The sequence below is a fragment of the Onychostoma macrolepis genome, chromosome 25 (assembly GCF_012432095.1).
Source record: "Onychostoma macrolepis isolate SWU-2019 chromosome 25, ASM1243209v1, whole genome shotgun sequence".
NCBI lineage: Eukaryota > Metazoa > Chordata > Actinopteri > Cypriniformes > Cyprinidae > Onychostoma > Onychostoma macrolepis.
Genome location: NC_081179.1, coordinates 13,553,041 through 13,566,001, shown reverse-complemented (window position 1 = coordinate 13,566,001; position 12,961 = coordinate 13,553,041). Strand labels below are relative to the sequence as shown.

Sequence of the window (12,961 nt, the reverse complement as noted above, 5' to 3'; positions counted from 1 at the left end):
TGCCAGTGTAACTAAAATATATATCCAATGTGTGTCTGTCTAAAATCAGATATTATCTGGATTTACTCTACCAACCCGTCAACTGTAACAAAGCACTGTAAATGTAGGAAGACATTTACAAGCATGTCAACCTTTATAAGGAATAGAGAGGAGAGCAGAGGCACGGTTGTTTGGATGACGCAGACACAGGCCTCTCCAACTTGGCCAGACTATTACAGACAGCACTCCGGTGGCTTAAAATAGTATTAAACTCATCATCGGGATGACAGCGATCTGAATGTTATTGCATCATCTAAAATTATGAATCCCATTTGATAATGGAAGCAATTGAGAGCAAATTCAAAATGGTAAATAATGTGTGTAAATTATTGTGTTTGTGACTTACTTCTCTGCCTCCCGCTGCATCTCTTCTCGCTTTTGTCTCCGCAACTCTCTGCGACGCTCAAAATCAAAGTCCTCGTCCATGATTCACACAGAGCTCTTGGGGTACAAGCTGAAAGAGAGAAAGACAGTCAGACAGGGTGGGATTTATAAAGATTTGAACTGTCCTGATCGCTTTAATTCAAAGTCAAGACGCTCCCTGTCAGCTGTTTGGCTTATAACTCACCAGGACCACAACATTCCAGTTTCTTGATCCATTTCCCTGGAACAACTACCAGGAAAGGCAAGCTATGCCACACATTTAACTTCACCACTGATCTTCGCTACTCATGGACATATTATTTTTAAGTTTCAATATCCTCTTTAACTCTCGGCTCTTGCCATACAATGTTTGTATAATGAATCATGTTAAGAATTTATATAAGCTATGTATCGTTTTAATTTTCCATCTTGAAGTATAGCATTTCCTGGTCTTCTATATCATTCAAATTAATCATTCTTTTGTGTTTTCTGCTTGAATGCCCAACATCAAACAGAGCTAAGGAAGTGGCCAATTTTATTTAACCAGTGCATGTTTGATTACATTCTCTGGAATAATGAATAATGTAAACAAAGCCAAAAAATCTAATTGTGCTAGAAGGGTAAAGGATGTCATAAAATAGGGTTTCCTGAACAACAAACCAAGACCCAAGGGCCTTCACCAATATTGAGGGGAAACATCTAATTCCTGGAATGAAATAGACTATATCATAACTTGATAATTTTGTTATATCACTAATACAAAAAAATAAAATAAAATAAAATGATGGTTTCCCCAAACACACACCTCATCTGTCATTGAATCTTATGAAGCCATTGGTTGAACCAGCGTTGATGTAGAAAACGCCAGTGTTTTAGGCGGGAATTATTAACCTACAAATTGGCAATGCTTACTTAGTTAACTCTGTAATAATGAACTGGGATTGAAGAAAGTAGTTTAAAATATTTAACAGAACATAGCAAAGAATGTGTCCCTGAAATATTCATCTTACAGTCAATTCTGTGCTACTTGGCATCTCATCATCATCTGTGGAGATAGGATGAATCCCTGACGAAGCAGTAATGAAGACCTAGCGCTTTTCCTGAAAAAATGCCCGGTTTTTATGATTTTGGAAAAATGTGGAGCTGTAGGTCACCATGGCAAATTCTGTCAGGTGCAAAGCAGTCATGTGTCAGCCAAGCAGACGTCCTCATAAGGGTTTGTTTATGTGTGGCCATTAGACACTGCTATAGACTGTCATTGCCACTCGAGTGCTTCTTATTTAATAAAACCTTTTTGGAATGACTGCTACTATTTAGTGCTCCAAACTGCGACTAAAACGGTAACGAACGCGACAACAGATAAAATTGCGCGACAGTTTTGTGACCATTGGATTTTATAACGTTACAGTGCGCTGTAATGTTTTCTGTCCGAACTCGACAACGATCGCAAACATGACACTGATTCGCGAAAATGACTCTTTTGAACCGGTTCACACGCGTGATTGATTAGCGGTTTGAATCGTTACCCCTGATGTACACTGCATGCGTAAGCAGCGCGTATTTTTTTCGGCGCCCATGTTAACAGATTAGAGCATTCACACCGCACGCAGAGGCGGCGCGGCAGCGTGTAGCAGGAGCAGAGCAGAAGCGGCAGTGCCGCGATAGTTTCGGCGCCGAGTCTATTTTTGCTGCGCCGCTTACGCTGAATTAAAGCCACAGTGCATTTTTCTTGATCAAAATTGACCTGATTAACATGAAAAATGACACATTTCACGTAAAATCATGTGAGGTGTTTCTTGTTTCACAATCACGGGGTAAAAAGCACACTGTATTAATAAATACGTAGCTAAAAAAAATAAATTGATTCTAGTGTTAATACTTGTTCAAATAAATCACTTTAGCAAAGTTAGGCTATTTTCTGCTTATTTTGATAAATCATGTTCAATAAATATAATGTCATTAAAATGTTAATACAAAAATATATTTTAAAATACAGAAACAAAATAAAAAGTAAAGATTCTGAAAGCATTGAAGGAGCTCCCATAATAAGATAATATAGATTTACAGTAGTAACAACACATTTTATTTTTAAATATGATGGTTTCATTATAAACATGGTGATTATCTCTAAGGTGGACACCCAACATAATAGGCTATACGATACCATATGAACCATGTCCTGTCAGCAATTGGAAAAGTCAGCCATCTATTAAATATCATGTTAATTATTGTGCCTTTCGCCGCAACAGCAGGGGCGCTTTTTACACCAAATACCATATTTTTTACATATTCTTCTAGTTATTGAAAAACTGTTGCTTTAATTATCTTAAACCAAACTGGTAATCATTAAGACCTTTGTCTCAAAATATATTAAATAATTTTAGCGATTCTCATTTTCTACTTAAATCTACAACATTAAAAAAACAAACAAACAAAAAAACATCAAATATTAGATTTAGCATAGAATCAACTACACGAAAACACATCACTGCCAGGAGTTATTGCCCACTTCAAAGGCCTGTTTAAATTATTAAAACTAGAGGCATTTATTAACTTTAAGATTACTTTTTATCATGTAAACTATATGTACAGCATGTTATACACGTGACAGAGGGGAACACGGCACTGCCCATATCAAAGCACATGACAGACAGCTGTCGGAGAACACCTGAAAAGCGTGACCGAATGAACGATACTCGTCTGTATTTGCAGTACACAAGCCGCGGTTTAGCTGCGCGCGACAAACGCTGGCAGTGTGAAAGCACGATGGGCGCGCGCTGCTCACGCTCTGCATACGCGCCGCTTCTGCGCTGCCTCTGCTCTGCTTATGCGTGCGGTGTGAAACCGGCGTTATGATGAACTGTGATGAATGGTTCCTGGGACAAAAAATTATAATGAAACATTTACGAGCCAAACAACTTTTTTAATTTTTGCCTTGAATGTGTGCTGTATGGACTAGTGACACTTAAAAATAAAATGAAGAAATACGTTTTCAATTTAATTATTAATTCAAATAAAAAATGGAAATAGGCTATATCACATTTTAAATGGACGCATTGGTTTAGAATTCATGTTGGTTAAATAAAATAATAAATGAAATCATTTAAATTAGCATTTTTGAGGGTAAAATTTTTTTTGCGAGTTTATTTTCTTTGTCGTTTGGTCAAATACTTTTCTTTAGTTCACCCAAAAATGAAAATGTTGTAATCATTTACTTACCTCTGTTGTAATATATATATATATATATATATATATATATATATATATTATTCCCCCATACTATGGCAGTCAATGATAGAAGAAAGAAAGAGATTGGAACAACATAAGGGTGAGTAAATGATGACAGAATTTTTTATTTTTGGTTGAACTTTCCCTTCAAAAAGTGTCTTTGGAAGTCAATATAAGATGGACTGTAATTGGAGAGTATATACAGATTTAAATATGTCCATTTATTTTTCAATAAAAAATTATTTATTAATTTATATTGTTATTATTTTATTGAACCACGTTTTATAACATTGATTAAAATGTATAACTTCTTGCTTCATTTTATTTTTAAGCATCAGTCCTAGACTAGAATTTGAATACAGTGGGGTTCTGAGAGCACTTTAACATCTGTGACAGAGAACTTGGTTGGATAATTCTGTTAAGGATTTTATAGTCCGTCTCTCTGCAAGACACCAGCCTCCATTTTATATTATAATACCTTTGCATCGATATGGGAACAATTAGGTTGGTGGTGTCACAAAGCCTGTTCTGTGTTCTTCTCTCCATATCACATGTGTGGAGCGCTGGGCCAGACAGAAAGCGCCCAGCAGGCTAGAGGTGAGTGGACTCCTTGGACGGCTGCTTCCACTGGAGCTGCAGGCATGTTTGGTTTGGCTCTCCTCCAGAGGCAGAGGAACAAGGCTCTTGCACCAGTCTAAAGAGTCTCCATATGTGTGTAAACTGAAAAAGTCCGGTAATGGTGACCTCATGTGAGGGCTTTCTGGGTGACAGACGCATAAGGCTTTCCTGAACCCTTTTAACCCCTGCCTACAACCTGTCACATCTGTCAGCAGAAGGCTGATGTGCTTTGAACACTGGGTTAATGTATTGCAACCACGCATAAGACAATATGTATGCAATTTCCTACATTTGCATTAAGTTTGATGTGAGAAAGTGTTTCAGTGGAGCACTTTTCACTGCATTCATCAAATCAGTTTTTAACACTTTTGCCAGTTTTACAAATGAAATTTGTACAGTTGCCTGCACTTGTTTTTGTATTTGATCCCATGGACAAGCATCAGTCCTGTTTTACTAACCGTGGTAGACCAGGCATTTATTAGTTAAAAATTAAATGGTCAAAATGTCATGCATGAGTTAAGTCCATAATATTTATATATTAAAAAAAAAATTCATTAAATGTTAATAGTAATTTTTCTTAGTGAGTATAAGAATTTTAAAAACAATTTAAATGACAAGCATAGCAATTACCTTTTTAATGTTAGATTTCTTTAAATACATTGCTGATAATTTCAGTTTTCATTTCATTTTATTTATATTAAATTAATTATTGAAATGTTTTAAGATGAAATTTACTTTTCTTTCTTTTACATTCCTAAAACTCCTTTATTTAGACTACCTTTTTTCAGTTTTAATGATAAAATTGCAGACTTTCATTATGGTCTGTAACTTTTAAACCCCATTGCATGTCTCGCACTCTAGCAGAATAATATATTTCTGTAATATATTTCCATATGTTTGGACAAAACATGAGGACTTGATAAAGGAAATCAACAACTTCAGGAACAAATGGAGACACTGAAGAATTCAGGAATTTCCTCAAAGCAAAATAGCTGTTAAAATAGAGGTTAATAAAACCAGACTAAGTGATCTGAAGAATTCAAAGGCATTTTCTTTTTCTGTTCCATTTCTCTTGCTCATTACAGAACGCTTTTGGGTAGTGGGCATGTTATACATTTCCCAGACGCCCTTTCGCTGTCCAGTCTTCCTACCACAAGCTACCATCAAGTCCACAAATCATTTCCACATGACGGACATGGAGAACATATTCTAATTTATACATCTGTTACTGATTCCAGGTCCTGGGCAATTTGCCCTCTTCATGGTATTCATTTTTTTATGCAGAGAGTTTGAATGCATTAGACTTCTCTAGAATGACCAACATAATGCTTTTGCACTAAAGTACACAGATGGAAAAAAAGCTTGAAATGAAATGAATCTCATTAGAACTTTTACAATACAGACTGACAGATCATGTCCAAATCTGTTAAAAAGATTTACATAGCGTATCTTAAGCCCGTAATTGAATTTCTGTGTGTCAGGAAGTCAGCATTTTAGAGCTGTTGCTACCACCCAGGTAAGACTGGGTGAAGTCGTTTACAATGACATAACGAGCTGTCTAGTGGGTTTTCAATAAAGCTTTATTATGTGCGGACAGGACAAACGTGTGGAGCCAGAATACACATCAGGGCGGATCTATGTCCGAGCCAAAACCAACGAGAGCTGTGCAAGATGCTGAAACGATTTTCTAGTCACTGATAAAGTACCTGCTTTCCATTTGATTTATTCACTTATTCAGACCTTTAGACACAGTGCATGAGAAAGGAGTATTAAGGTAGCTATGCTTTTTTTTATGTTTCATCTCTCTTGCATCACTCTGTGGTCTCCTTCTGGTGATAGGCCTAATGAAATAATTTCACATTTAATATTTTATGGTCATTCTTTTATTTATTTGCTCACAGTCACAAGATATAACAACTTAAAGGGAGAGTTCACCCAAAAATGAAAATTCTGTCATTAATTACTCACCCTCATGGTGTTCTAAAACCACAAGTTCATCTTCTGAACACAAAAAAAGATATTTTTGATGAAATCTGAGAGCTTTCTGACCCTGCATAGACATGTTCAAGAAAGGTAGTAAGGACATCGTTAAAATAGTCCAAGTGATCAACCTTAATTTTACAAAGCTACGGGAATACTTTTTGTGCTCAAAGAAAACAAAAATAACGACTTTATTCAACAATTTCTTCTCTTCCGTGTCAGTGTTCGATGCACATTCAGTTTGAGTTTCATTAAAAATATCTTAATTTGTGTTCAGAAGATGAACGAAGGTGTTGCGGGTTTGGAACGACATGAGGGTGAGTAATTAATGACAGAATTTTCATTTCTGGGCGAACTATCCATTTAACAAAAATTATGATTTTATTATTTTTTTATACTTTTAGGGACCTTATTCCACCTTTGTTACACTTGTTGCTGGTCAAAAATGACCAGCCTACAAAAAATTGTTTATAAATTGCTATATTATTACTAAATATTGGATTGTTTTTTGTTTTTTTTCCATAAGAACAGGTTTTGTATTTCTTTTTTAAACTGATAGGCCTCATTGATCTGAACGTATGCACCTTAGTTTTTGAGTGAACATTGCCAAAATTATGTCATAAATAGTGCTTTTTTATTTAAAAAAATAAAAAATAGCATAATGAGAGATCTGGTTATTTTTAGTTATTTATGACCAGGAACACCAAATTTGGTGGATTTTTTTGGCAAAACATAATTGTTAAGTAGTCATGTAAAGTAGGATAATGTACATTGTTCAATTTTTTGATTCCACATACCCACAAATATATAAATGACGCTATATATTTTCATGTATAAAGACATATTGACACTCAGTAAAATAAAATAAAATTATATAATATTCTATGGATTTGTTTTTTGTTTTTTTCAATTAGGCTGACACTTATTTATTTATCTTTATTTATTTTATTACTTTATTTAACTATGGGTGACATGGGTTCAAATCTGGAGTCATTTCCCACTCCCCCCACTCACTCTTCCTGTCAACGCACAGGCTAAAAAACTCACTGAAGTTAAACAACAAACTAGAACAAAGATCTTTTGCTCCTCTACAGCTTATTTGGACAACTTCTGAATTTATGAGGACAAGATGAAAGATTTAACTTATGGCACGCCTGTCATTTTATTCATCAAAACCATCAAAGACCGAGGCGGCGACATGTTGTGTTTTTGCTCAACCCATCTTTTTGATGTGTAATTAGCGTTAGTGCTGGCAATTACACCAAAACCTCAAATCACATCAAGAACAACATGCCCTTGCAGTAGAAGCAGCTGTACATTGGCAGTGAATCAAGCCCTCTCGAGCCCCTTCACTCCCCTGCTTCCGCCACACCAATCTCCAGATGCACAGACCGGGGATCCCCAACCAGAGATGCACTGAATCAACGGCTCGTAAAATTCTGACCCGATAAATATGTGAAGGCTTTTTGTGCCATGACGTGTAACAGGACGGAGTTGTTGCTCACTGGTGAGGCCTTGCATAACCAAACATGGTTAAAGATGCTCATCCTGTGAAACTAACATTGACTTCAGTTTAGAGTGCAAGACCTGGATTTCTAAACAAATACTGTATACTACTGTGGGAGTTTCAATAGTTGCAGTAATGCACGATTGCTAATAGTATATGAAATGCATGATGCATCATGGTTTTTTTAAATGAACATAAAGTAACAAATGCACTTGGATAAGAATGCATCAGTGATTAGTCATGACTCTTGATGTCTTAAATAGGCCACATGCAGTAGTTTTGCCCTCTGTCACCCTTCAGTCTTTGTGTAATGCCTCTCATTTCTGTACACCAGCTGTGAAGCATTGAGAATTTGGGGAAATGGGATTATTTAGTGCAGCCCTGCAGGCACTGGAGCACAAACTGTCCTCAGAGTCTTAAACTGTAGAGTCTTGATCATCTAAATGAGTCATTCTCTCTTTCTTTCGCTGACCTGCCCATTTCCTCCTGAATTAAGGGTAGCTGCACCTGTGCCCCTTACAGAACAGAAAACCTTCTGTTTCAGAATAACCCCATCATATGTCTTTGTCTAATTCTATGCCAAGGGCTACAACCTTTTAGCCACTAGAAACAGTCATAAATGTAATAGGTTTCACATATTTTTATAATTATAGGATGTGGACACACTGTTAAAAAAGTTCAAATTTTAAAGTCACCATGAAATCAAAATTGAAGTTTTATGGCTTTTAGTATGTACATGTTATGTGCTCCAAAACAATGAAAAAAATAACATTTACAAGATATAAGCATTCAAAACGTACAGTCTCTAATTTCCACTAATATGGATCAACGATTTTCATGACATCACCCTGCACTTCGGCTTCTCATCAAACTTTTTGTCCAATCAAATGCTCTCTAGAATCCAAAGCGTCCCGCCCCTTAACACAATAAATAACAATTACACTATGACCATATTTCTTACTTTTGAATTTTTTCGAAAGAAATCTCTTATGCTCAGACGACATCTAAGACTGAATCAAAAAGTACAGTGAAAACAATAATATTGTAAAAATATTATTACAAGTTAAAATAGCTTTTTTTGTATTTTCATATATATTTTAAAATATAATTTATTCCTGTGATGCAAAGCTGAATTTTACAATTTGATTGATATTTAACTGTAAATTGCTTTTAGTCTAATTATATTGCGTGTAATCTGTTGTCACATAATATATCATTTTTATCATTAATTATGTTCTGTCATTTTAAATCATTTTTACAGTGCAAGCAGAAGCACCATCTCCTTATTAAAACTCTTTGTCGTGCACATACTTTTGACATATGGTGAAGGTGAAGTAAACTTTGAATTATTATTATACATTCTTTAAAAATACTATTTAGCCTCCTTAAACTCTCACCAGCATTCAAAGAGGACATATTTGCAAACTTCTGTCTATTTAATGCATTCCAGCAGACCCCCTCAAGCAGTGTGAGTCAAACAAAACTGGTTTGGATTATAACCAGTTCTGTGCTTCCTATGACCACAAACAATCGTTTCCAATACGCCATATTCAAGAAAATATTAAAGGAGCTTCAACGTTTAAATGCGCCATTGGACAGGTGGCCAACTGTGACCGAGAATGGTGAGCAATAATTTTCATTCCATCTCTTTATTTAGCAAAACAACCCAAAAAGGTAAGAATGATCCCACTTTTAGCAATGTCCACAATTTTCCAAGTATACAATATTTCCTCAGAGTTTACAAATTGTTTCGAAAGTGCGAAGGAGGTGGACTACAGGACACCAAGATGCTCAAAAAGGAACCTTAACTGCAGTTAAACACATTCCAAATCTCCAGGGCAGCAAAACATTGATCATGGCCAGACAGATCCACATGTATCAGGAAGGAGATGGTCTCATGCCTAGTGGCTTATACCATGTAAGGAAAAAGGCCGACTTGGCACGCGCGCGCTTCAGCACCGAAGCTTTTCCACAGCTAGACGCCTGGATAACATATGATAAACAGTACGTTGCGGTGGAACACGTTCAAGGAATAAACCTTAAAACGGAATTTGGGATTTCAGCCTCGCAGCTGCAAATGTCTTCGTACATTTTTGATGGACCTACCCAAAGACAGTCCAGTTTCGTCTTACTGTGACCTCATGCCTTGGGAATGCTACATGTGCCAATTGTCCATCATCTTTGGTTAAGTGGTACTCCAGCTCCAATATATATAATTCCATCCCAAAAAATGTTTGCTGCATAATTCAAGGCAGCACTATGGAAACTCGGTCTTCAAATTACCTGCTTTTCAACATCTGGCAGCAGTGAAGTGTGTATTAAATGAGCTGTCTAAGGGATTGAGTCTTGTTATATATTTAACTAAACGAATGGCGCTAAAGGTCTAAATCCAAATCTTCTATCAAGCACAACTGAAATAACTATAGATTACTTTGAGGACATAATCTGGTTCGTATCCAATTCGCTCAGAACCGATGTCAGGATTTAGCCAATTTAGAAATTTAATGAGTGATTGTGATTTTTAAATGTCTTTATATTAGTTTTGAATATTCAAACTGCAATTCTTGCCAACCAAAGCACCAGTTCGAATATCATTGAGTCTTTTTATATTGTTGGATGATTCCTTTGAGCAAAATGAATCTAGCTGATCCTTGACGGGCCCCTGCTGACTCAGCATCCCTCCCTCTCTGATTTCCCCCCTGAGTCTGGGCACTAAGGGCCAGCAGCATTCCCAACCTCGATCCCATCCCACTCCGGAAGCACAGGGCAGTACTCCTAACATCCTGCCCGTAGCCTGTGCCAAGGCCCCGTTATCGCTGTGCACTGAATTGCCTCCAGATTCTGTTCAGCTGCACAAAACACACACACCACTCGCTGCTGCGGTGCATTCCACACACTGCTTCATCTGTCACGATCTGCACTCTGGGATAAAACAATGAGACCTTTTTTTCTTTTTCTTTTTAAAGGGAGGGAGGGGGTAAAAATATGATTTTATGTGATGATTAATGCTTTTGCAGTTAAATGTTTTTGATCAAAATTTATAATAATTTGTATAATAATAATAATAATAAAACACGTTTTTAAAATAAATATTTTGGTCTAAAATCTATAGTAATAATAATAATAATAAGCAAATTAATTTCTTATGAGAAATATTTTTTGGCTAAATTTGTTATTGTTATTATAAATATTGTGTGTGTGCATTTTTGTGACATATGAGGACACAAATTTGTATAACGACATGGGTATGACATAGGTCTTACAAGGAGAAGGTGATTTATGAGGACATTTCCCCATGTCCCCATATTTCAAAACGCTTATAAATCATACAGAATGAGTTTTTTCTGAGAAAGTAAAAATGCACAAAGTTTCCTGTAAGGGGTAGGTTTAGGTGTAGGGCGATAGAAAATACGATTTGTACAGTATAAAAACCATTACACCTAGAATGTCCCCACAATTCACAAAAACAAACGTGTGTGTGTGTGTGTATATAATATATATATATATATATTATATATATATATACACACAGATACATATATATATTTTAATGAAATATACTTTTTGAACTTTAATGCCCATACCGCAACCTACTCCTGGAATATTCACTGTATGTTGTAAAAATGTGACCTCTAGCCCCCGCCTCCCTCTCTGTGCAGCGAGCAGAGAGTGATGCAGGTGTGCTGCTGGCCGTTACACGCGCACAGAAACCCACTGCATGAGCTCATTCTAAAAACAACTAGTAGTTAGTGAACTTGTGGGAAACCCTCCAATTAGCTTGGACGGTAATTTAAAAGCAAGTATACAGATGTTCTTGACAAGGATCCAAGTGGCAGGTGAAAACAGCATTTTCAACACGCAATTCATTTGTCCACCGCAAGAGTCTCGCGCTGCCAATAAATTTAATTTCAGTAAATGATGTTGCCATCAGCATGTCTCTATATACGATGAACTTGTGCACAAGAATAATTCTAAATAAAAGCATGTCTATTTCAATTAAGAAAGATTTTCAAAGGTTAATTTGAAGGACTATGCTTGTAACCCTTACCTGTAAGGAACTGGAGCGGGTTTCAGCGCGCTGTCCAATTTTGAGGCGTGATCGTGCTGCTGAAAGGGCAATGCAGGAATTACATGAGTCGTGCCTCAACATTTTATAAAATGTGCAGCAGTTCAGACTCCGCCTCTGCTGAGCTCCATCACTTCAAAGCAGTTGGCAGCAGTCTTCCAGCGCTTTCCTCCATCCGTAAGTAGCCTAATATATCAATGTCATATTCTACAATCCTATCTGATATCGCCCCCAACAGAGCAGCTCAGTTAAAAATAACATCTTGTATTAAACCAACAAGTTTTTAAAAGCAGCAAGCTCAAAAAATTTAAATTACAATAAAGTTACACTGACCCTTCTAAGAAAACAAGATGCTTTACAATCGCTTTACACTGATTTAAGTTTGTTTTGTTGTAGGCTATTTTGGGTCAGTGTTAATTTGTTTTCTTTTGTTTGTTGTGTTTGGGATCAGTAATTATTAGTTTTTGCTTGTTTTGTTTTGCTTTGTTTTTGGGTCAGTCTAATTGGGCCAGTGTACTTTTATAAGTGTACATGCTTTGTTGTTTTTGCAGCTCCATGCAACTTATTGTAAAAAAAAAAAAAAAAAACGTTTGTAATTTTTGTTAACTAAACTGCAACAAATTGTCTGATTTTTAGTTTGTTACTTTTGTTGTAAATGTGAATTTTATTTTATCATGCATTTTTTTTCACATTTAACTACTATTAGCTACACTGTCATAAAATATTGCCATGGTAAAAAGCTTCTGCCATACTCCCAGTGGTTATTTTGTGATCACATTTTACTGTTGTTTGGTCAATTTTCATGGGTAAATCCCAGTCATTTCTATGGGAATCCATGTAACTGCGCATTTTGAAAAAAGCTGTTTAACTTGAAAGTGACTTCTTGTACTTAATATATTGCTTACATTAGATGCCAGTGAAATTTTGTTAATGTGACTGCACCTCTCTTACAATTCTAATGATATAAAAATAATATAATTATAATTTTATTATAATAAAATCACAAAAATTGTATAATAACTTATACACTGTAAAAAATGACTGTGATTTTAACGGTAAAAAACTGTGAAAATGCTACAGTAAAAACCTGTTAAATGGTTAACGGTAATTTCCTGTAAAATTTACAGGGAAAAAACGTAAACTGATGTTCCCAGAATTCC

At 35.9% G+C, this 12,961-nt stretch overlaps 1 protein-coding gene across 5 annotated transcripts in view; it reads right to left on the bottom strand.

The window, feature by feature from the left end:
- cald1b (caldesmon 1b) overlaps positions 1 to 11,922 on the bottom strand; it is a 30,016-nt gene extending 18,094 nt beyond the window's left edge. For 3 of the 5 annotated variants that reach the window (XM_058767051.1, XM_058767055.1, XM_058767054.1), the window contains exons 1-2: positions 11,784 to 11,922; positions 386 to 493 (exon numbers count right to left, since the gene is read on the bottom strand). In XM_058767051.1, coding sequence (XP_058623034.1) covers positions 386 to 465 — 80 coding nt within the window. In that variant the 5' untranslated portion in view covers positions 466 to 493; positions 11,784 to 11,922. The other 2 variants (XM_058767053.1, XM_058767052.1) reach the window with 2 other exon arrangements.
- Between the last annotated feature and the right edge of the window lie 1,039 nt (positions 11,923 to 12,961).